The 24,798-nt window shown below is 41.1% G+C and overlaps 1 protein-coding gene across 2 annotated transcripts; it reads right to left on the bottom strand.

Annotated features, from left to right (window-relative positions):
• Positions 1 to 415: 415 nt before the first annotated feature.
• LOC138594467 (arf-GAP with dual PH domain-containing protein 1) lies at positions 416 to 23,832 on the bottom strand. 2 transcript variants are annotated; one of them, XM_069665564.1, is made up of 11 exons: positions 23,515 to 23,832; positions 19,215 to 19,342; positions 17,662 to 17,753; positions 12,918 to 13,000; positions 12,708 to 12,820; positions 11,111 to 11,257; positions 9,527 to 9,610; positions 9,363 to 9,425; positions 5,478 to 5,549; positions 2,982 to 3,213; positions 416 to 1,635 (listed from the first exon to the last, which is right to left on the bottom strand). In XM_069665564.1, exons 1-11 carry the CDS (start codon positions 23,600 to 23,602, stop codon positions 1,607 to 1,609), a joined length of 1,131 nt encoding a protein of 376 aa, XP_069521665.1. In that variant the 5' UTR covers positions 23,603 to 23,832; the 3' UTR covers positions 416 to 1,606. The 2 variants fall into 2 exon arrangements, with proteins under 2 accessions (XP_069521665.1, XP_069521664.1); XM_069665563.1 differs by lacking the exons at positions 19,215 to 19,342; positions 23,515 to 23,832 and adding an exon at positions 19,121 to 19,176.
• Between the last annotated feature and the right edge of the window lie 966 nt (positions 23,833 to 24,798).

The following is a 24,798-nucleotide window of genomic DNA, read 5'->3' as shown; positions in this document are numbered from 1 at the left end:
AGGTATTCCTGTTGGGCCTCAAGCTGCTGTCTCAGAGCTGAAACCTGTTTTAGAAACACAGGAATCACCGGTTGGTGCCAATTGTTCACACTCAATCATTGCCTCTTGTGCATGGCTACGTGTGCAGTTGTGAATAAATAAAAAAAATGAGTGTATTTAATATATGATGTAACCATTTTGATGTTTTTGCCATTATCCTCGTCTTCAAAACGTCCTTTTTCGTTGATAATATAGGCTATATAGAGATTTAATACAACTGCATTCACACACACATCTGTACACATAATGCTTCTTTTATGTATGTTTATGATTATGTGTTGAATTGCTTAGTAAATACTGAATGCTTCTATGTTGGAAGATAAGAGATTCAAATAAATTAAGTCAAATATAAAACAGAGGAAATACAACAGCGGGAAATATTTTTATTTGGTGTGTCAGTCAGCCATGTTTTTTGTAATAAAAAAACCATATGACCCATCATTAAATGCTTGCGAGTACCTTTTTAACAAAAAATCTAACTAAAGAATACAACATAAACATCCCACTATCATTTATCAATCACCTGTTTGAGATCTGTAAAACAAAACTATTGTTATTGTACTGTATATTTGAGCTGACATAGTTTATGCACTGTGTGCCACATGGAGGCACTGTTACACCATGCAAAGGCTTACAGTGTCTCCAGCTTTTTATCCAAATGCATTAAATCTCCTTTGATGTATCTGACTCACACGTGCAAAAACCTACGTACAAAATCAACATTAGCCACATATTGATAAAAAGGAAATATAAAAGTCATGAATGCAGATATAAAATGTACACATAGTGTCTGAAGATACGGCTGTGCTGGGAAAAAAACGTTTTAAAGTGAAACAGCACAAGAAGCAGCAGAATGTGCTAACTGGGCTGCCATGCTCTCTTCTGAATGTTCTCAGTCATAAGGGAAGTTTCAAAGTTGACATTAAACAACCAAAGAATTACATTGCTTTTAATTAAAAACAGGTGAAAAAACAAAGTTGTGAATCTAAAAGATACAAATGTTCATTGTCAGTTGATGGTCTGTTTTGATTCAACCCTTCGGACTTGCTGAACCTTATCTAATCAAAAACACTAAAACAAGAGGACCAAGGCACTTCTCACCCTGATAATGCCTTTGTCAGGAATCTTGCATTATTTTTATTCGACAACATTATCCTAAAAATTATTTTAAAAAGAAAAAAAACACTTGCACAACTGAACTGATTCATTATTACATTGCCATGCCATGCATTGTTGGTTTGCATGGACCATGTCTGAACAAGAACAGTATCGCCCAGACTGCTTGAATGACAAGTGATCTCTCTGCGCTGCAAAAACACCAATGCAGTGAGCTGTCACTAAAAACCCTTTTTGATTACCACTTCAATTATTACCTTTTCTTTTGACCAGATAGACTTTTACATTTCCTAATGTATACGGTCTTGGTCCTCTTGTTTGCATTTTTAAACCTAGATTTTCCTAGAAGTTCCAAAATCCCCAAAGGAGTCAGTGAAAGAGCTGATGTGGGTCCTGTGTCAGATTGTAGAGGGGCTGAGGAGAAGAGATGGTCCCACAGGCCTCTGGTCCATCAATGCCTGTGCTTGAACATGGCCTCCACTTAGGAAACAAATCAAAGTACAAAGTTAGAGACAGTGCTCTTTGGCTCATGCAGACACAACAATCTAAATGGCCAATACAACAGATCCTCTGTGTTTCATTTATTTGCAGTCATCTATCTGTTTATATTTAAAGTGTAGTCTTTTATTGAGGTTAATATATTTATAAGAGTGCAAAGCTCTTTAATACAAGACCAAAAAGTATATTTTAATATCAATTGTACGTACGTTCTAGTACAAAAAGTTGACTTTTTTGCTGGCACAGTGAAAGTATGAGGGTTGTGATATTGGATTGTTCAGCTGGTCCATCATTATGTCACCCATGTTGTTCCAGAGTCTAATGCATTTGGATGGACAGCCATTGAATTATGTATAGACATTCCCATGACTCCAAGCCTACGTATCCGAATGACCTCTGTATTCATTTAACTTTTCCTGTTGGCACTCAAGTTTCTTGAAAGCTACTGGGTGCCATCAGCCTCAGATGTACTTTTAGTGTTTAATTATCAAACACTACCCATGCAAACATGATAAACTAGGATAAACTACTACTACATCCACTCTGGATCAGGACGTAATTATTCTCCATTCAACCATCCACCCAAACAGAGCATCACAGTTTTATTGAGACACTGTCAGGAATGGAGTCCCTAAAAATCCCGCTATTTTCTCTGAGGGCAGTGCCATACGTCCTGTGTCAGACAGAGTGCTGTGTTCCTGACACACTTCCTCAATTGCTTGCATTGGATAGTCTCGCCCCATTTTTATGATGAGCTAACAAAACAACCTCTAACCTAATCTTCAATCTTTGTCCTACCCCCAAAGATTTAACCTACAAGACCTCATGCCTTATCGTCAATCTACACATAAATCATTTAGTAATTGTTTGAGATAATCCATTTATGTTGATCTGACTAATATGAACAACATTCTGATAACAATGTAGTAAGCCTATAGATTATTATTTTGGCCTTAACCATGACCGTTTCCTAATTCTATCCATGGAATTTGGAACCTTTACCTAACAAAACCGCCACTATTTCAGGTCCGTTTTCACTGCTACCTCCTTGCATCCTCCACCCAGCCCAGTGAAATACCTTGTTTTTGTCCCACAATGCAATGCTCCCCATTTTCTAGATGCAAAAAGTTACCAATGGCCAGTAATGGACAGTTTGGTTTGTATGCAGAAAATCCCATGTGTACAACTTCAGTAAGATGTTTCCTTACCTAGACGATGTCCATATTTACCTTTTCTTTCTCTGAACAGTAAGCGCCACTTACACAAGGAGTCACCATCAACTAAAGCTAAGAGCCATTTAATGACTTTAAAAAGATCTAGATTCTCACTTGTGAACTCTTGGGGGGACATCGGAGCACTTATGACATCACTGAAGTGCTTCAGCCAATCCTGCTGGTCGCTCTCAGTCTCGCAGGTAAACAGGAAGCTGCGGTCAGGTGTTTCTATGGTGATGCCATGTTGCCAGGCGCCGTTGCAATGAGTGCCAGCAGGCAACCCAAGAGAGACGCTGTAACCGTGGTCCTTGTTCCCCAAGAACACCTCACCTTTGGCAAAGGCGTCCTTTACACGAAGGGAGAGGAAAAAAAAAAAGAAGGTAAACTGTAGGGAACAGATCCCATCAACATGTTCATCATGTTTTTCAGGACTCGATGCTTTTTAAAAAAAAATGGAATTGATTTAATAAAGCAAAGCACTTATGATCTTTTTTCAAGTACATGAAAATATGAGCTGTTATGTGGCTTTTACAAACATCTTTTATTCTCTGTATTTATGGCACAATAGTGGTTTAACAACATGTACAAAATATGTTATGAAATAATTGTGGTAATCATTAACTTCAAGCATGTAATGGGTAAATGTGAAAAGTACTATAAGATGTACTGTGTGTCATGTATGTCTGAATTTACGCCCTCAAACAGCTTTCAACCACGCTAGTCGTGTTGCTATGGGGGTGGTGATGTCTTTTGGCCGGTTGGTTGTTGCACAAGTTGGGTTCTGGCACATTGCACACGGCATATCTCAATGACTACTGAATGGATTGTAATCAAATATTGTGCACACATTTATGGTAAAAAAAAAAAAGATTCCTGTTGACTTTGGTGATCCACTGACCATATTTTAGCACGATGGTTGGGACACTTGAGCCATTGTTGTTGTTATTATTGTACCGTGATTTTTGTGAAAGGTTCTATAACAAATACATTTTACTTACTTGGTTTTAAGTTAAATGTCTATTCGACTATTGGATGGAGAACTATGGGCATGTTAGCATTTAGCCCTGCTGAGCTAAGCACAGCATCACAGACAGAGGTTTGTTTGCAGTGAGGGCACACTAAGCTAACAATAGCCCTTTTTACACTGCCAGCTCAAGGCGGGATTATTACGGCTCTGTTACGTTCTGTCTTCTATGTAAAACGCACAGAGGCAGAATGATGGGGCGAAGTCATTCCGCCGCTGAGCCGGCATTGGAGGTAGTAAACGAAACGGCGTCTGTGTGAACAGCGGAGCTGTCAGGGCGGAACAGCACTGTCCGTGTGTATTTGAAGCACGCGCTGTTTGTACATCTCACGCATGTTTTGCTTCCGCAATGCCGGAACGCTATTTAAAAACACACACTGGGACGGCGTTACGCCGGCGTTGCTTGGTCCACTGTAAAATGACAAAGGTGGCATGAAGACGGAGTTTCGCTACGCCGCTGAGGTGGAACCGCAGTGTAAAAAGGGCTAATATCGCTCATTAGATCCCCTGCTAACGCTTAACTTTGAGCTAGGGTCTAGGTAGCTTGATACTTAATGTTAAGATTACAGTGGCAAAATTTCCAGCCTGTTCTTTTTAAATATTAACCAGTTTCCATTCAGTATTTCGTCAGCCTCCATTCACAGAGGCGTCAAGATTAGCATGCTAGCTACATGCACTCTCTTTCATTTTGTTTTGCTTTAACTTAAAAGGTAACACTGTGTTATTATCTCTAATAAATCTTATTCTGTTGTTAGCAAAGTGTGAACAAAACACATACACAGTGAGTGATTGTATTCACAACATCTAACATGCATAATTTAGTCATTATCCAAGTGATCAGATTACACATGCTTTGAGCTTCCTCCATACATTCCCAGGACACATTCCACTTCACCAGACATCCCTTTATCCTTTCATGTGTCTACGAGGGTAAAACGGACATTTCAGTCATTTAGCACCTTTAATTATTGCACCTCTCCATTGAACTATTACATCAGCAACGGAGCTCAGCTCTTCTGGCTCGGCTTTCTGATGTGTGTTTAGCCAAGTCTCGGGAAATCTGGATCACCTCCTCTCGAGGCAAGTCTCTGTGATTACTACTGCAATAAAAATTCCACTCTCATCATTCTATGACTCAGAAGCTCCCTTTCACAATTTCACAATTGGACAGCACTGATATCAGATAAAGTAGGCACGAGTCTGCACATATGGTGTCTTATGTAGCTTACAGGATAAAGCTACTTAGCAGGTTAGCGTTTCACTTCCATTTCAGGCGATACATAATGTAAATTCATGACAACAGATACCAAATGTACATAATGTTGCGTATGAATGATACCAGCTTATGTCACCCTCTCCCCACTGAGTCATGGCTTTATATCCCAAACACAGTCTGCTTTTGGCCTGAAAAAAACCCCCTCCCACTCTCTGTGTCCAATTATATCTTTTTACAGCACAAGAATACCATCAAGGTATTGTTGTCACTGGGCTGTGATCACCTAGAAGTCCCCTAAATTCTTAAAATACAAACTGATCATCATCTGAAGTCTTTGTGGTGTGCGTGGGTGTGTGTAAAGACACCGTACCAGCGGATCTTTGAAGTACATGAGCCGTCTGTGGTCCAGAGTGAACCAGCGTTTCTTGAAGCCTTCTGTTTGCTGCAGAGACAAACCAGTCGACAGAAACAGTCAGACGAGAGGTGAATGAGACAGGAAGAGGGGGGGGAAACTGTATACTGAAACAAAGCAGCATTGTGCTCGTGTCAAAGGTGGCGTTTGTCTGATTTTTAATTAAACAGTGATTCATGCTCTGCTCTTAAGCCGACTCCTTTGTGTTGAGAATTCAATGTATCTATACAGTCATAGATAAAGCATGAGTTTCCTGATACTTTATCTACGACTGTGAATTATCAAAGAGTCTTGGGCTGCAGCTGCTGATTAATTTAAAAATAATAATTAAACTCATTGTTTAGTTAATAAATAATCCAGAAAATGCCCATCTGAAGTTATGAGAGAACATGGGAAGGCTGCAAATTATCGATTTTATCTACTAAACAATCAAAGAACCCAAAGATGTTCAATAGAGGTGATAGAAAACAGACAGAAGCAATACATTTTAGGAGCTGAAACAAGCTAATGTTTTGCATTTTTGCTTTAAAGTCACTTAAAGTGATAATCTCGAAGATTTTCATTTAAATAAATGTCTGTTAAGTCTCTATCTATCACTGAATGAGGTAACACAAAGGTTATTGAGCCTATGAACCACTGATGAAAGCCTTTGCATTTGCAGTATTACAGACTGGGTGTCTGTGGCGACAAAAATCACAAGCGGCGTCCAGTTAGTGACACTTGTTCCATCAGCCAGCAGTGGTTGGTCTGCCAGAGAGGGTAGGCAGAGCTAAGCGGCTGCTTTTCCGCTCTCTGCAAGCATTGCGAGTAAACAGTAATCTAGGCTGAACGGACAAAGAAAAGATGGATGACTACAGATACAACTTCAAAATAAGTAAAAATCCAAAGAAAAAGAAACAAACTCGACGCTCAGATGAAGCAAACAGTCTGAAAAGGAAAGCGACCGTCAGCCAGGAAAATCAAGAGTTACAACCGGAGCCAACCGTGGACGTCACACATGCAGCACTGTCTGGATATCTGGGAAGTGTGCTCCTGCAATTACCGCCATAGGTGTCGCCAAAAACGGAGATCTTCCAGATTACAACTTTAAGCGAAGGATATGTTTCTTTTGCTGATGTTTCATTTATGTTTAACTTGATTTATCCCTAATCTCTTAACAGCATAATTAACTACTACTACTACTTTACAAAGAATATATCCCTCCATGAAAGTGCCTTAAACCTAATTTCGAGCTTTACAAAGCAGCCTAGCCTAGCTTAGCATGGTTTTGCGGTGAGTGCCTCACGCTAAAACTAGGTTCATCCTTGGCAGCAGTGTCTAAATGTTTATGTCACCACCTTCACAGCCCTCTGATATTGAATGTATTTCTAATATTGAAGTCAGTTGAAAGTTTACATTTGGCAGCAGATATGAATCAGTGGGGAAAGCAGCTCTGGAAGAATATGAACCACAGCACCTTTGGGGAGGTTACTGAACTGCACGATCCGCTTACTTTCTTTTACGAGAGCAGAGTTTCAAATAATGAGGTCCCTGACTGCTGCCAAATTGTCCTCATAAAGGTATTTGATATTCTCGTTGTAGCAGAGGCCTGAACAACTGACTGTTACCCTTTTGATTCTACAGTGACTCCTTTGACAAATATGTCTCACATCTGTGAGACTGAAATGAATTATGACATCCATTTAGCAAATCAGTCCTACGCACAAAGTTATTGAGTCCTTTCATCTCTCAGCCTGACGGATGGAGATTACACCGAGAGTCTGTGTGGGTCTGAATACAGAACCGGTCGTGTCACTGAGGATCAGGATGCCTGTGTAGGTGCTTCTGTCTGAATCCTATGTGTGAAAGCACCACTATGCTAATATAAAAGTGCAACCGTGCACCACGGCACGGATTTGTACAGATTCCTCTTTGTGTGTTTGCTTAATCCCAACACATGTCCATGTTTCTGTGTGTATTTGAGGGTTTGACACTAAAGGATTAAGAGCATCCTCAGCTGGAAGCCTTTTATTCCCTCATGGATAGGCTGATAGATGTTGAGGCAGGCAGGTAGGACCTCACAGCTGTCACTCAACCTGTCGGGCAGCTGTGGAGAGCATCCACAGTGACAGGTGGGCTAGTTAACCTCTTAGCCCAGCTCCTATTCTATTAAAGCAGGGGAAGCGGGAGCTGGGATCACAGGAGATTTAAGGAGGGAACTGTGTCTAACTATTAAATTGAATTTTAGTGTGTAAAATAAATTCAGAATAAAGCCGGAGTTAGATCATTTTATTTATAAAATAAGTCCCAGTGGTTGTTAAGTTAGAGTAGAGCATTTCGTACATGATGGATGAGATTCTTTTTCTTCCTTTGTTGATGGATAATCTGTTAATTTATTGGTGCGGAATAAATCCACAGGTAAAAGCAACTGGACAGTAGATATCTATTAGAGTTGATATATTTGTGCATTAGGATTTCACTACTTATGCTGTCATCTTCTAATTAGGTGTTTATATTTAAAGTCTCTAAGATCTCAGTTTTGTCTCTTTGGCGGCACCTTTGGTGATAAACGGTAATTGCGGGAGCACACTTCCCAGATATCCAGACAGTGTTGCATGTGTGACGTCCACGGTTGGCTCCGGTTGTAACTCTTTCCTCGCTGACGGTCGCTTTCCTTTTCAGACTGTTTGCAGAGTTTGTTTGTTTTTCTTTGGATTTTCACTTATTTTTGAAGTTGTATTTGTAGTCATCCATCTTTTCTTTGTTTGTTCAGCCATAGTAGATTACTGTTTACTCACAACACTTACAGAGACCGGAAAGGCAGCCGCTTAGCTCCGCCTACCCTCTCTGGCAGACCAACCACTGCTGGCTGATGGAAAACGTGTCACTAACTGGGCGCCGCTTGTGATTTTTTCCGCGAAAGTCGCCACAGACACCCAGTCTGTAATACTGCAAATGCAAAGGCTTTCATCAGTGGGCCATAGGCTCAGTCACCATTGTGTTACCTCATTCAGTGGTAGTGACTTAACAAATATTTATTTAAACTAAAATCTTTGAGATCATTACTTTAAATAAAGAATAAAAAAGGGAATAAAGCAGATGTAATGAAATGCCCTCCAGGCCATGCTGTTACTTTGTGTTGAAAGGAAAGGAACAGACACCAGGTCACAATTTATTTTACTTTTGACCACTGCAATCTAATCAGCCCATGCTTTTATCAAAATGGAGGAGTGCACTTAATAAGAAGATTTTCCCTTTAAGTGTTATTAAGAAGAAGGGACGGACAACTCAAAACATAATGCCTCTAGCTGCAGCTTTTCCCAGCTTGGAGGCACCATAAAAAGAGTAATCACATTGTGAAGCTAAATAATTGGAGGGAAAATTAAGTCTTTAGCAAAATGGTAATTTGGTAATTTGCTCTTGAATTTTTACATTAAAAACGGTATAAATAAGTTGGCATTTTCCATGTTATTACTGCTGATCTCCATAATTGCTACAAATTATAGAACACCCTCCGGTATTGGCTTAATTGACAAATAGGCTGAGATTAGTTCTATGCTTCCAGGGGAGGTGTGCTGCATGGTAATTAATACCTCTGGCCCCCAGGCATTCAATTCAATTTGGAAATAATATCACGGTTATCAACATCGGCTACCCTGTCGAGAAATAACTTTGTGATACAGTATATTAAGTTTTAAATGTAATACACCAAGATCTACATGAGCTGATTTATGAAAATATACAGGTATAAGAACTAAACTACACTGGGAGAAACACAATTAAATACATAGAAGGAGAAGAAAAGTGTTCAGCATTTCAGATAAAAGAGTGTCTGTATACTGTATGTGTGCAGGTGTTACTTGCCCTGGGTCCTGTCTTTTCCATGTATCCTTCCTTCAGAAAGTTCCGGGTAAGTCTGGGTATCAGCTGATACAATACCAAGAGAATACAAAGGGTTTAACAATCATCAACAGCAGACATCCTGGTTCAAATATTGTAAATCTACACGAGTCCTTGTGTGCGCTCACCTCAGCATCTGTCGCCCCAGGAAAGGCCACCTTTAGATAGTGAAGCTGAACTGCACGGATTGAATTTAGCCAGTCCACGATCTCCTAATGGACAGAGAAAGAGAGAGAGAGAGAGAGGGGTGAAGTGTAAAAGAGTGTTAAACTAGTTCATTGTTATTTAGGTCACAAGACAAGATAATAAGTCTCTGAGGGTTAGACAGCGCTGACGCAGCCATTATGTTAACATTTTGTAAACTTTGGTCATCTACTTCAAGCATATCTTATAATGTTTTGATTGTTATCTACAGGTGAAACTGCAGATAAGCCCATTATTACGCTTCACCAACAGAAGGTCTTTACTTGTTGTTTCTGAAGCTTTTCACTAGCAATGTGTATGTTATTTTTTTGTTTAGACTTTATAGAAACATAGTTTTAAATGTCTGTTTTAAGGGCCTGTGTCCACTTGCTGCGTTTTTTGCGCTGGCAGCATCCGTGACTTCGATTTCAGAGCGCTTCTCACCGGCGCTTACTGTTGCTAAGTTACAAAAGTTAACTGGCAGCACTTCCGCTTCTCTTGGTAGTTAAGGTCCCGATCAGCCAGAGCGTGTTTTAGCAGCTGGGGGCGGCTTCTTTTGTAGTTGTTTTCGATGAGAGGGTAGCTTTTTGCATGCTGCTTTTGCGTTGAAAAAATTCAACTCAAAGCAGAAAAGCGCCCAACGTCATTGCCGTTCTTTCCTCATTGTCATTGGCTGAATGGAGAGGCGGGCCTTCTGTGGGGGTGACTGTCAGTTTACAATATAACTGTTGGGTGAATGACAGCTAATGATTCGGTGTTTGCTTTAACAACACCGTAGGCTTCAACAGAAAAGGCAGTGTGGTGCGCCTCGCGTTTTACAGCCTGCAAAAGGCGCTCTGTCTGATCGGGACCTAAGTGAGTTTGAAAAAATAGAAAACATAAAAACAATAGAAAGGAATCGTGTCCTGGCATTCGCAGCAGCTCTAGACCAGGAAATTGTACCCTCAAAAAAAGACAAAAGGATTGGCTTCTCCTCCACCATTGATATCAGAAGACCCGCCCCTACTTGATTTTGATTTGTTGGTGAGGGAGAAGTGACACTGACAAGTGCAATATTTTCAACTGAGAGCGCTGTGAGCACAGCAACAAAACACAGCTGATGCCGAGCGCTGAAAACGCTGAACTGCATTGGTTTTGTATAGAAAATAGGCGCTGCCAGTGCAGAAAACACCGTTAGTGGACACAGGCCCTTTGTGTGTTAGAATTAAATATTAATTTTGCAGCTGTTAAGATAAAAAAAGACTTGCTTTGTTTTGCAGTGGACTCTCTAGTGTTAGTATTAGGCCCAAAACAATCCTGACCTGACAACTCACTGAACATGTTGGTATATTTCAATGTGCATTCATAAATGACTCAGAATGACTGATGTGGAGCTTGAATGTCATCTTCTAACAGATTCCATCGGCCGGGCAGAAATTGGTACAGATGGTTTAAAAAGGTTTGGAGACTCGCCCACAAACACAACCTCAGATTAGTTATGATTAGATGACCACACACACACACACACTCTTGAGCACAGTGATGCAGACCTTGCCGCTGTCATGGTAGACGAAGATGTTGCGGGTGCTGTTGTCTTTGAGGTAGGTGATCTGCAGGCCGTTTGGGTTTCCGATCTTCTCAGGCTGGAAGGTTGCGTTGATGGAGTCCACTTTGATGACAGCTTTGGGCTCCTTCGCCTGAAGGAGGGAGGGAGGAGAGGAGGATGAAAGGAGGAGAGGAGATCGTCTGTTAAATTGAAAGCTTTGCTCCCAGCTCAGCAGCTCAATACGATGCACACATTACTGCTGACTGTAACTTGTCTACAAAGGAAAAATGTGCATTGAATTAAATATACTTCGAGCAATTTATAAACTTTCTTTTGATCTTATTGTTTTGCCAAGTCATGATTATAAATGTTTTGATGAGAAACTGAGTTTTTGCTGTCGTGGTGTGTGTATCGATCAAGACTTGTGGCTACATTTTGTGTTCTTTCTAAAAATGAAAATAATTACTAGAGCTATTATCTGCACATCAGTCTTCATCACTGATAAACATCGTGTCTGAGACCGACACTAATCCCTGCAAACCTGTTTGTGGAGCTTTAATCTGTGCTGATACGAATCTAAATCAGCATCCATAGGAGCCGGATCTGTGTCAGTGTGTGTCTTCTGCCTTTGACAGTAACAGAAAAAAAGGACACACAGCTATTTTTTTGTTACCTATAGATTTGATGTTACACCTTTCTAGGATCCCAGCATGAAAAAAACAGCGAGAGAAAGCCAGAGAATTTGGCTGAGAAACACTGAGTAGGACCTGAGTCAGACTGTTGCATTTCACACACCTTAAAGCTCCTCTGAAAGCTATCCAGCTTACGGACTTTAAAAACCTAAAGCACCTGAGCAGCAGCAACACTTTCACTTTTATCACCACTGTGACTCCATGAGGGGGTTTTTGTTTTACTGTTTGCTGCAGCAGAGTCCCTGGGAAATATTTCACAGTAAAAGCTCTCCTGGAGGAGAGGAAAAACATTCACAAGAGAAAAAAATTCTATGCCAAGACATATGCAAAACACAGTGGAAATGTGCATGAAAATTGGAGCGACAGTCTTTTTTAAAAATATATTATTCCCACTCGCCCTGAGCTGGTTTACTGTGACAAACAAAGTGCTCCCAGTGCTTCCAGCCCTAATTGGTTTGGGTTGCGAACAGCTTAGTGAATCAGCCACACTGACAGAGAGGACAGACTGCTGGTTAAGCTTGTCTGAGCACGCTCAGACGCAGCAGAGGGAGCAGGTACAGAAGCATTCTGCAGGCTTTTGATAGTTATGTATGATTATAAAGATAACTGTGTGTGTGTGTATAAAAATACAACAGCACATAATGTGGGGGTGCTGTGTTCAGCTAATGTTATATCTTTAAAGTGCTCTCTAATTAGCCATTTGTGTTGCTTTTTCATGTGTGTGGGCGTTGCACATGTGCTGGAAATGAACTACTGCCTTCAAACAACGCTAACTAGGACGCTATCTAATTACAGCAAGTTACCAGTGTCTTGCATGCTTTGTTCTGTGTAGGGGGGAGTGTGTGTGTAGATAAAGTGTGTGTTAAGCTGCATGTGGCAACTAAAAGTCTCATTAAAAGTTGCTCTTACGTCATATTTGGTAAAATACTTTAGAGTCCCCTCCCGCTCTGAGAGGACGAATCGCCTGCTGAGGAACTGCCCGTTGTCCCGCCCCCTCTTCATCAACAAGCCATCTCTAGTTCCTGCAGGAAACAAGCAAAGATCATTCATTAGCATTAATGTGTTTTTGTTTATACACGCATGAGAGTGCGTGTGCCTGTGTGCGTGTGACAAACTCACCTTCCTCATATGTAAAGGTCTTCCCTGGCTCAGTGAACTCCCTCCTCTCGTACTTTGCTCTGATCCACTGCTCCCTCAGCACCCTGAGCACGCACAAACAGATGAAATGTTTATAGAGCTAGCTTGTGAAAGGTACAAGGTAAAGGCAGACTAGCTTTTAGCTGGGCTGCATTCACAGTGAAGGCTGATACATGAAAGCAGAAACAAAGAAAAACAGGAGCCCCGACTATGCAGCTACTTTGCTTACATGTTCTAAAGCAAACTGACTGCCTTTTTCAGTAGTAACATAAAGGTTAATATACATTTTGTAAGTGTACAAAATGAGCAACATCAAACGTAATGCTAATCGCCATGACAATCATTTAGTCTTAGTATGTTGAGAGGCTGAAATGTGTGCTTGCTACTTTGCTTTTCACGGTTTTTATCAAGTTAGCTAACCTTGCTAGCTAGCTCCATATGTCATTAAGACCTGGATACAGCATCGCGGCTCCGGCTTTCTTCCAACTTTGCTCTGTGGACACTTAAGCGTTTTGTTGATGTATGGGCAAGGCGAGCAGTTCTTACTGGACTGAATAGGCACCATCTTTTGGTCTGGTATCCAGGTCTTAATTATGTATTCATGGCTAGCTAAGCTAAGCTAATAGCAAAAAAAAAAATCCATATACATGAGCATTTCAATTGTAACTCAAGAATCCCACGGTTTGGAAATTTAAGTTTGGAAATGTATTTGTGACTGTACGCCTGAAAATGTCCCTATTTTCTAACTAGTGTTTGCTATAGGCTGTTCAATTAGCTAGCTAGCAAAGCTAACAAACGTGCAACAGAAGCTAAGAAAAGTACAACTGCATCAAAAACCTTTAGTAGTAAGTATCAGCAACAGTAACAGCCCAGAAAATAAAACCATCCATTATACTGCTTATCCTGTTCAGGATAGCCTATCCCAGCTGTCATTGGGCGAGAGGTGGGGTACATCCTGGACAGGTCCAATCCATTTTAGGTTGCCAGTCAATCACAGGGTTGACACATGGAGACACACCTACAGGCAATTTTATCGTCACCAATGAACCTAACAAGCATGTCTTTGGACTGTAGGAGGAAGCCGGTGTACCTAGAAGGAACCCACGCATGCACGGGGAGGACATGCAAACTCCCCACAGAAAGGCCGACTGCGTCTGAACCGAGATTCAAATCAGGAACCTTCTTGCTGTGAGGCAACAGCACTAACCGCTGCACCACCGTGCAGCCTAGTATAAAATCAGTTCAAAAATATATTTCTTCTACGCCTGTGTTAAATAAACTGTACGTCTACGCCCGCTCATGTTCATTCCTACAATGAATTCAGTTTGGGAGAAACTCTTAGATCTTATTTCATGTTCTGGTTGTCCTGATGATACCTGACACAAGTAATACTGATGAAAACATATTAGGAACTTCTCTACTTGAAACTCTACCCTTAACATCAAAACAGGATCAAAACACTGATCTAAGAACTTGTGTTTCTTTTTACAACCCTCTTGTTTATCCTCGGGTGTGTTTGATCCTTATTTGACTCTTCGACCTAGAAAGAACCAGGAGTGAGAGACCATCTTCCCCTCTCTCTCTTTCTCTCTCTCACCCGCTTTCCTTCGCAGCAGTCTTTATTACTAATGATCAAAGAAGGTGCTACATGTGTATAAATGTGTGAGAGAGGACGGCGTGAAGATTTGAGCTGTCCTCGGGGGAATTTTTAAAGATACAGCAGTGAGCTTGTTCTTCCATTCAACACACAAAGTTTATTTTTCAGACAAGCTAACGCATTGTCATCTAGGCTGGTTATGGCAGGAATAATTTTATGCTTCACATTCATACAATTCCAAACATTCCTGTCTGGGAGCTGCCTGGCTGCTGCTGCAGCCGTGACACACATTTATAACAGGTCAAACAGGTAAACTGGAGGGTACCCATTAGGGCCAAATCGAAGTCGCAATAAAACCTACTACAATTTTCAAATTGCAGGAGGCGCAATATTTGTTAAAGGCATAATGTGTGTCAATATACCATATTAATTTAAATGTTGTGCTGCAGAGATGTCCTGGCTTACACATCATACACAGACATAAGTATAAAATATCTTTTTTTGGTACAGATCCCCACAAAAAACACACCATAATCACACCATAGATATGTTTTTCAATGAAAATGAGAATAAAGATATAAAAATTATAATTCCTTTAATATTGCAAATCCTATCGAAATCGCAATATGAGTCAAAATCATCGCAATTAGGTATTTTTTCTCAATCGTTCAGCCCTCGTCCCCAGAGACAGAAAGTGCATCTCTGCAGCAGCGAGAGAGACCACATAAAAACCTCTAGAAACGGTTTCAACAATGCCGCTGGACGGCTTTGACTTACTACTGATCAAATAATGTTGCAAACTCAGAGGTATTAAATGTGAGGTAGGTAAAACTTTGGTTATAAAGTGTGCAACTGGCTCTTCAGTCTGCTTATAAAGGACGTTACACCTTATGCCTGACTCACACTGCAGGATTTCTTTCAATCCTGACAGATTTAATAATCTGGTAGGATCATGGGGAGGAACGTCACAGATATTCCTCTCTCTAATCTCAAACATGAATCCATCAGGGGTTCTCAAAGTGGGGTCCTAGGACACCTGGGGGTCCGCGAACTATAGCCTGGGGGTCTGCGAAATAATTATAATGAATTCATAATAAATTATAAAATTGTGCTATATCATTAAAAACTACATGTCTACAGATAAGGACCATTTGCACCAATAAAACAAGCATATTGTGTCCATTACTGCCACCAACGTGAGCTTTGGACCAATAGAGACCGACATGATTGTGACACATCACGTCAATCTGTCATGAATCACTCAACTCACTCAGGTCACAACGACCGTTCCTGCTGCTGTTCATTTTCTGAGAGCTTTTAAGACTTGAAAATAAGCCTCTGTTTTAAAGTATATAAGTGGTATTAACATGATTCAAGCTGAAATGTGTTTCTGTTTATCACTATGAAACAAGTTTTACAATACAAATAGTTCCAACGGCATCTAAGAGTGCAAATGGTAGTAAGCATATACTTAATCAGTGTTACGATTATGAGAGGGTCCTTGGAAAATGTTCTCTCCTGGTCCCTGGCCCCAACAAGTTTGAGAACCCCTGATCTCCATAATAAAACATAATGCTGTTTGTTGTAAACACTAGCTGTGGTTCACACACCACATGCCAAAAGGGGGAAACTCAGTGCAGAGTCACTGAAATCCAGCATTAACAAAACTTGAGAATTAACGTTTAGGAGAGGAAAACTTTTCTCTAAACTGGTGTATACGGATCGCATTTCTGTCAGCATCACTCAATGTAACAGAGGGAGTCTAATGATAGAAGAGGATGGAGAGAAAACCTTTAAAGGGTGGAGAGAGAGACTGTTAATGAGAAATGGTTAGCGTTTGTGCTCAGGCGGAGAACAAGGCAATGCTTTCTGCCAAGAATAGTTAAATCACAGCCGAGATGAGTCTGCAGCATTTAAAAACCTGTGGGACGGCTTGAAGAAGACCCTTTTCTCAGACACTCTCTGCAACCTGACCAGGCTCAAGCAAATCAGTCTGGTAGCAAAAAAAAGAAGAAGAAAAAATAACCCCAAATAGAGGCACATCTAAGAACGTGCGAAGCTGCTCCTGTAGAGAGCTGTCACAGGAGCTGAAGACCTGTTTTTCACTCTGCAACATATCGAGTACAAGGAGACCTGAAAGGTTTCTAAAGGCTGTGAGTGTCTCGAAGCACACGCTCAGTGTGTGAGAAGGACAGAGCTTTCACGCCTGCAACCTTGCAAGTGTTTTTTCACATCCTAAAAGCAAATGTAAACGAGAACACGACACTGTTAGAAGTCAGCTTCCCTATGACACGATACATTTATAGAAAAGACATTTTCTTTCTTTCCAACAGAGAGGAAGAAATAAATGCTTTTCTTGTGAAATCCACTTATTTGAACAGATTTCTGCATGCAAACATTTGCACTCAACTTGCATGGATACACATGATCACACACTGATACAATTAAATATTGGAGTGCAAATGACAGTCCATCTATTCAATTTCTTTCACTTATCAGGGGTCAGGTCGCAGTGGCAGCAGGCTAATCAAGTTAGCAACATTTCCCAGCTCCTCCTGGGGAACCAATGCGTTCCCAGGCCAGGTGGGATACATAATCCCTCCTCGCCACCTCTGGCTCTGCCCCGGGGTCTCCTCCTAGTTGGAAGGCGCCTGGAAAACCTCCAAAGGGAGGCGCCCAGGAGGCATCCTCATCAGATTCCCGAAACAACTCAACTGGCTCCTTTCGATGCTTAGGAGTAGCTGCTCTACTCCGAATGTCAGAGCTCCGTATCCCATCTGTAAGATTCATTTCGGCAGCTTGCACCCGCAATCTCATTCTTTCGGTCACCACCCAAAGCTCATGACCACAGGTGAGGGTTGGAACGTAGCTCAACTGGTAAATTGAGAGCTTTGCCTTACGGGTCAGCTCCTTCTTCACCACGACGGCTTGGTACAACGCCCACCATTCTGCTGACGCTGCACCAACCCATGTGTCTACTCACAATCGATTTTACCCTCACTCGTGACCAAGACCCCGAGATACTTTAACTCCTTCGTTTGGGGCCGTACACGCTGTTTAAAATACAGAATGTGTGAACTGCGTGGGTGTCTTTTCTTTGCATTCATTTGTGAGTGTGTGGTTACTCACTGGCAGTCTTTGTGGGTTGGTTTGTAGTAGTAGACCGGAACAGCAGCCTCAAATGTACTCTTCATCAGCTCGTTACCGTTCTCAGCCATGAACTGAGGGAAAACACACACATGAAATGAGGCACACTCATGACACTTTCACAGTACCAGCTTTATATCTCCTCAGGATTTACAATCTTTTTCAATGTTATAAATAATTTACAAATCATGCAACAAATACTTTGAGATAAAGTTGTGCAGCATTATTTATCATCTGGTTTCTGCAACTCCCCAGCACTTGGAAATTAACTGGCAAAGAATACGATGTCCTAACAGTCGAAATAATCAATGTGCACTTGATTTATTTCCCCATAAAGGCGCCTCATGGTGTCCCTATTCTATTGATTTCACTTTACGAACACTTTTTCTAATCTATGCTGTAGTGAGATAATTATTAGCCATCATAAGACCAGTAATATAATCTACTGTAGCTAATGCACAGTGGTGGATGAAGAACCTGAAAGCCATACTTGAGTAAAAGTACAGACATCAAACCAGAAAATGACTTTGGTACAAATAAAAGTCAAGTATTCTAATATGACTTTACTTTACTAGTCTTTTTTGTACTTAAGTATCAAAAGTATTTTTCTCATATTATTTGTACTGAAGTATTGAAAGTAAAAGTACAAGTAAATGATGTTAATAAAAAAGGGAGTGGATTCACTTCAAGAGAAACAAGGTCTTCACAATTTAAGACCCCATTTTTCAGATAATCAACCTCTATTTTGATTCTTTTTTTTTTGCACTCTGGGCGTTCAAAACACACGTCTCAATCATGTAAAGTATTTTTAGTGAGTGATGGTTAAGCGGTAGGGAAATCAGGCTCTCTACCACTGCATCGAGCGGAGCAGAGGAAAAAGGGGGCAGGGAAATTGTTGTTGTTCTTCTCCTCCTTCTTCTTGAAGGTTTTTACGGTACGGTACAGTTGGCATCCACGATGTTGCACGACTACGACCATCAGTGTTTAACCTCTCACTTTCTGTTCATTTAAAGACGTATTTTCAGTTTAAAACACATTATTAGACCAACAAATGTGTCCCGATTGACCAAGTAACGAGTAAAGAAGATTCTTCGGAGTAAAAGTACACATTTTATTTTATGTTAATGTAGTGGAGTGAAAGTAGAAGTTGTCAGAAATTTAAAAACTCAAGTAAAGTACAGATACTCCCAGAAATGACTTAAGTACTGGAACAAAGTACTATTACTCTGTTACAGTACACCACTGCAAATGAGTCACTTTTATGAGAGAGGAATTAACTGCCATTTTCAAAACCTGCATGAATTGTTGAATATAACTCTTAAGTCCATACATAATCACTTACATCTCATTTGTTTTAACTTGACAAAAAATGTACACTTCATTTGTTTATGGATTAAACAAATGTGACATAATAATAAGTGAGGTAAGCAGATTGTGTTACCTCTGGACAGGAGCCAGGGACGCTGGCACCAGTGAAGAGCACTTACTACATCAACAGAACATATCAGCTTCTGCAGCCGGCTCTGTGCTCTCACCTGCACCTCGTGGTCCTCCCAGTGGGACAGGCTCAGGGACTTGACCTTGCTGACGTCGGGGATGTTGCGGTGGATCCCCGAGCAGGCGAGACAGATGAAAAACCCCAGGTTGGAGCCCCACGAGGGGTCTGCAGAGAGAAAGATGGAGACACTAAATAATTTAATGAAAAAGAGGGACACGTGGGCTGGAAGATGGAGTGGCTAAATATTCAGGATGCTAACTTTAATCTCATTACTAGAGTGTTTACATATTTTGTTAGGACAACATTAGAAGTCATTCCAAGACGTAGACCTCATTTAAATCCTGTTTGGCTTGCAAAAATATGCATTCAAATAAATATCAACGTTACTGTGAGTCCAAACGATGCAACCTGCTAACAAACCTAGCACTAGCGTTAGCTGATAACGTAGTGCTTGTCTGTGAAGGTTCTTGGTAGTGCTTGCTAACCCTTTGCGCTTGTATAGCTTTACCTTGTGATCCAAATTTGGTCACTTCTGGATGCAAAGCAAGAGATACTTTCTCCATGGATTGTGAGTGCTGGATGTCTCCTGTCTTACACTGAACAAAAACAACCAAGAGTGTTATTTTAGCCTTAGCTCTTTGGTCATTAAAAACATTTAAATTATTTTCGAGAAGGGTATGATCTAAATTTAATACTGGTTCCTCTTTTTGACCTACTTAAGTCAACAGGACAATCCGAGGGAAGACTATTTTTATGTGCCTCAGTTATTCTTAATTCCTCTTATTAGACTCACTGCCCTGCAATAACAGACACAACTCTGCTTTAGCTCAGTTGGTAGAGCAGGAGCCCCCATATACAGAGGCCACAGTCCTTGACACAGCAGCCGCAGGCTTGACCCCTGCCCTCTGCCCTTCTTTGCATGTCATCCACCCACTCTCTTCTCCCAATGTTTCCTGTCTCTCTTCAGCTGTCTGATAAATAAAGGTAAAAAGGCGTTTACATTTTCTAAAGGCAGAGTTCAGCAGCGAGTACAACCATCGCGAGCTAAAGAAAAACAGGAGGATTGAGGCCTGCTATGCAGTCACATACAGGAAAGGATCAGCAAGAGATAAAAAGTCCTTCCTTCGTTCAGTATGTCTATTTTTGAAATACATTATGAGATGTTGCTGTGTACAGTCCATGGAGGAATAGGTCATTCTAACATGCTATGCTGGCATAGCTACAGAGCTTTGTCTTGCTATGTTCTTATTACTGTAAAGACATACCATTAAGCTCTTAAACTGAAGCTCTCTTAACAATAAAACTATTAGAGCACCACCTTATCTAGGCTTTAAGAGGTGCAGGAACAGTACGAAAACAAAAGTTAATATTGTGTAACTGTTATTAAGTTACCGTTATTAATCTTACACAGCGATAAACATCTCTCTGAACTTCTGCACATCAACACACCCACCCGCACGCTCAGATCTTCTTCTTCTATTCACCTCATTGCACCACTCGCCCCCGCCTGACCACCACAGGGTCTTGAGCCTTCAGCTGCTCTGGAACTCCCTCCCACCCGTCTGATCCCTCACATTAAACCTCTGCACATGATTTTATACACTGTACATTTGTCTTGTTAATTTTGTTGTTTTACTGTTGCATTGATTGATCTTCTTGATCTTAAATGGCATCCTTCTTTGATGCACTTTCAAAACAAATGCTTGCCAGATCAAGATCTTTAGGACACCAGGCTCTCATCCACATGCACCGCCAAACACAACAACAAGTTCCCTCATAGCTGCTTTGAAGGCAACTCTAAAGTTGTCGTTACAGTGTCAAGGTTCTTTATCAGTCTCTAATCTTTGCTCTGACCACACCTGTCTTGCCTTTCTGACTCACACTCCACAGCTTGGCAGTAAACGGTGCCTTTTAGTGAGCATGTTTGCGAGAGAGAGACTACCCTGTTCTTATCACGACAGATCCCTGATGTGTGAGCAGAGAGAACAGGCCGTACTTAAATTTTCTTAACATTCAACTTTGATTAGAGCTTCACGAGTTTGACTGCTTCACACTTGTGTCTAATTTCTTGCTACCTCACTGTTTCACGATGCACTGGAGGTCGCTGAAAACAATTAACAAACCGACAGAATCACATGCCAACTAGCCAGAGTGACTTCCTTTTGATCGTGAGAAACAGAGAAGACAGGAACATGTGGCTGAATATAACCCAGAGGGCTGAATATGGGGAACTTGGCAAAGTCGTCTTAAGCAAGCCACTTACCCCAGCAGCTCTGCCACAGCTTCTCAAGAGGAAAGGGATTATAATAAGGTATGTGGACGGCGCAGTCAGTCAACCTTCCTTGTACAAATAAAGGCTTCAGGGGATGAAAAGATAAGGCCTAGCTGTGATATTATCGCACTGCTGCAGAAACACAGCGCCTCAGGGCCTGGATAGCGACACTTTATGATTTGGTTTTGAATTATTTGGTCAAAATTGAAATCAAAGCAAAAACCTGACTGTTTTGTGTCTGATTTATCAGCCACAGGAAAATGTGCCATCATTAATCCTTGACAACAACATGCTGCAGTCGCTGTAGGCTAACTGAAGACAGCAATGGATGCTGTGGATCTTACAAGTTATTACTGATTGATGGATAGGGAACAACCTCTGCTTATGTAACTGAGAAATTAGAATTTCAGTAAACTTATCTTCAGATTATCTACATTACTTAATGGAGAAGTTCGGTATTTTTAAACCTGGGCTCTATTTTTACAAATGTGGGTGTTGAAATGAGGAACAAAAACTTTTGGAATCAGTCCAGTAGATGTGCACCGCCATAGCCGTGTTATGGCCGCATCTTAATCCAAGGGCAATTGTGCCTGATCAAAGTACGTCCACTAAAAGTGCTGGCTCAAGGAGAAGTCTCGCTCTGAAATCTCGCGGGTGGTGAGATGTTACCCGAACAGGACGGTGAAGAGAGATTTTGGTCGAGATTGTTGTGTTGGTGTACAGAAAGCGTAGGTTAGTGTATTTGTTTTATCCTCCTCTCTCTCTCTCTCTCCTTGTTCTCTCTTCAATTTCTTTGTCTGTATACTCTGGCTTAAATAAATATGGACGGCCATCAAATACCGCATCTTCATCGTGGAAATCAGGTAACTATTCAGCCATGGCTTTTGAAATATATTATTGCTAACAGTCCTCTACGTAAACAAATCCTTTCTCCAACTAAAACTCACGCGAGATTTCAGAGCGAGACTTCTCCTTGAGCGAGACTTCTGTTTCTGGTTACACAAAAAAAAGGATCTTATAAAAAAAAAGGACAATCTTTGTAGGGATCATTTCCGTAATGTTGTCAGACACCTGGAGTAACAATCTGAACCTGTCAGCGGCAAAAACACGCACTTTTAGTGGACGTACTTTGATCGGGCGCAATTGCCCCATGGGATTATGTTGCAGCCATTGTGGCTGTATCATGGCTACGGTGGAGGAAATCTGTTGGACCGATTACAAAAGTTGTTGTTCCTATGAGTCATTTCAACAACCAAATTTGTAAAAAATAGAGCCCAGGTTTAAAAATATCAAACTTCTCCTTTAATGAGCCACCAGCTTAATCCAATCCTGATAAATAAATTAAAAAGCTAGATAAAAGGGTAACTAGCTCAGCAGAGTTTCCGAAGGCTTATAGCCATCTTTGAAATTCCAATTATTTAGTGTCATCAAGCTATTTTTAAATAACTTTAAATATCTTGATTTGAAATCAACGTTTAGGAGTATCAATTAATCCCTTAATCCAAATACAGTCTATTTTCTCCAGAAACAGACTTTAAATGAAAGCTAAAACAAACAAATGCTGCTTTTACTACCTTTAACACAGGCAGAGTGCATTTACTGCTGTTATAAGTTGTTATGTAGATTGTTCCCATTGACCTCCTCCATTTAGCTTCTGCTCTCCCTTCAGGGCAGTGGGCCAATAGGTCCATGTAGTCTTCCTATCATGAGAGAGCATATTCGGAACCTTCTGGAGAACCTCCACAGTTGAGCAAACATCAGCAGTGAGGGTGTGTGCAGGCCCTCCGCTCTGCGTGTTCAGACTTGTTGCACTCTGAAAGTTTCTTCTACTGCAGCTTCTTAGACAGAATACCAAAGAGGTTCACTGTGCTGCTGCATTCAAGTGCTCAGAAAAGCTCCTTCATAACTCAACTTTTACGTTTAGAATAACCAAAAGGAAAAAGCTTTGCAATGTTGGCACAGGTAAACAAGCCGCACTTGCTGCAGGTCGACAGCAACTCCTGATACGCTGACTTTCTTGTTCACAACATTTAACGGCTAATGAAAACATTTTGATGAAACTCACCGGGTGCGCCGCAATCTGCACAAACTTCATTTCCAGGGTTTTGTAGGATCTCCCTCAATGCTCGCGTGGCTCTCTCATTTGTCGACATTTCAGTGTTCAGATCGGTTATTCCTCCACTTTCAGGGAAAGAGAGAGAGAGGGAGAGGAAGAGGGTGGGGGCTGCCGTAAAGCCGCAGAAGGTAAGTATAAGGTGTGTCTCCTCGAGCTTGCCTCCCCCTCTGGAGTCCCACCTAACGGGCTGCGGACAAGTCCGCACAGGTCCTCCGCGCAGGAGAGGTGTGCCTCCGATGCAGAAAAATCTAATCAAAGCCCCTTCAGAAAGTTTTCACGGAAAAGTCAGGTCTCCTTTCTGATTGGCAGTGAACTAAAAGACACAGTGTTGACAAGTTAGGAGGACAGCTGTGAGGCGAAGTCCTGCTGCTGGTGTCTGGAGCCGAATCACCTCCACAGCCCGGGACCCGGCCTGCCTGCGCGGGGCGGAGGGTGTGAGTGAGCGGGCATGTAATCCTACACAAGGAAGTGAAATTCAGAGGTTGTTCAAACTTGCTTTTCCGCATTATTCAGCTGTTCGCGGCTGTGCACACTTTGCACATCAGTCATGCTAATATTGCAGCCACATTTCGTGCCTTTAGGTTACATGTGATGAGACAAGGGTAATGTGTAGTTGTAGACGTCGTGAGAAGTATTATTGTAATGACTAAAAGTAGCAAGCCCGATTAAAAAGCTCTCTTTCACAAGTAGGCTAAAGTATATTCAAATAACAGTAAAATTTAAATAGTCGAGCTACGTTCAAGTGCCTCAATATTGTGCTTGTCCTGCACTTTAGGAAATAACTTTTTGCCACTGATAATCTATATTGGGTGATCATAAATTATGTGGACCATTTGGTTTGTGTCCCTCAGTTTTAACGAAGAGAAATCTTAATGGCACAGCATTTCAGACAATAATGTTCTTTCAGTTTCAACATGAAAAGGATTAGAACTTGACCTCAAGCCCATTAGACACCTTTGGGATGAATTAAATCACAAAGAACCAGGCTGTATCACCGATTAATGATGGTCTTGTTCCTGATAAGCTGGAAATTTCATATCAGCGAGAAAGGGGCCTGTTATGGCAGCACTTAGCTTCAGATTAAACTGTTGCTTTGAGTGCAAGTCCACACACTTTTGGCTATTTTCTGTAAGCTTTCTTGTTGTGTAAGTTATGTCTTTTATACATATTTATCAATGGAAGCAAAAAAAGTGCAATATTTCCCTATTAATAGTTAAATGAATACCTCTGCAT

This window comes from Semicossyphus pulcher, unplaced genomic scaffold, assembly GCF_022749685.1.
Source record: "Semicossyphus pulcher isolate SPU_LCO1_2020_fin unplaced genomic scaffold, fSemPul1.0.p SCAF_17, whole genome shotgun sequence".
In the NCBI taxonomy this organism is placed as follows: domain Eukaryota; kingdom Metazoa; phylum Chordata; class Actinopteri; order Labriformes; family Labridae; genus Semicossyphus; species Semicossyphus pulcher.
Note: the sequence above shows the minus strand (reverse complement) of the source record. Positions and strands in the feature narration are given on the sequence as shown.

Excerpts from the sequence above, each read along its gene's own strand:
- LOC138594467 (XM_069665564.1), bottom strand. The coding sequence starts at position 23,602 with ATGTCGACAAATGAGAGAGCCACGCGAGCATTGAGGGAGATCCTACAA. Across the intron at positions 13,001-17,661 it reads CCAACCCACAAAGACTGCCA|GGTGCTGAGGGAGCAGTGGA; the intron begins GTGAGTAACCAC and ends GTGCGTGCTCAG. Across the intron at positions 11,258-12,707 it reads AGTATTTTACCAAATATGAC|GCGAAGGAGCCCAAAGCTGT; the intron begins GTAAGAGCAACT and ends TCCCTCCTTCAG.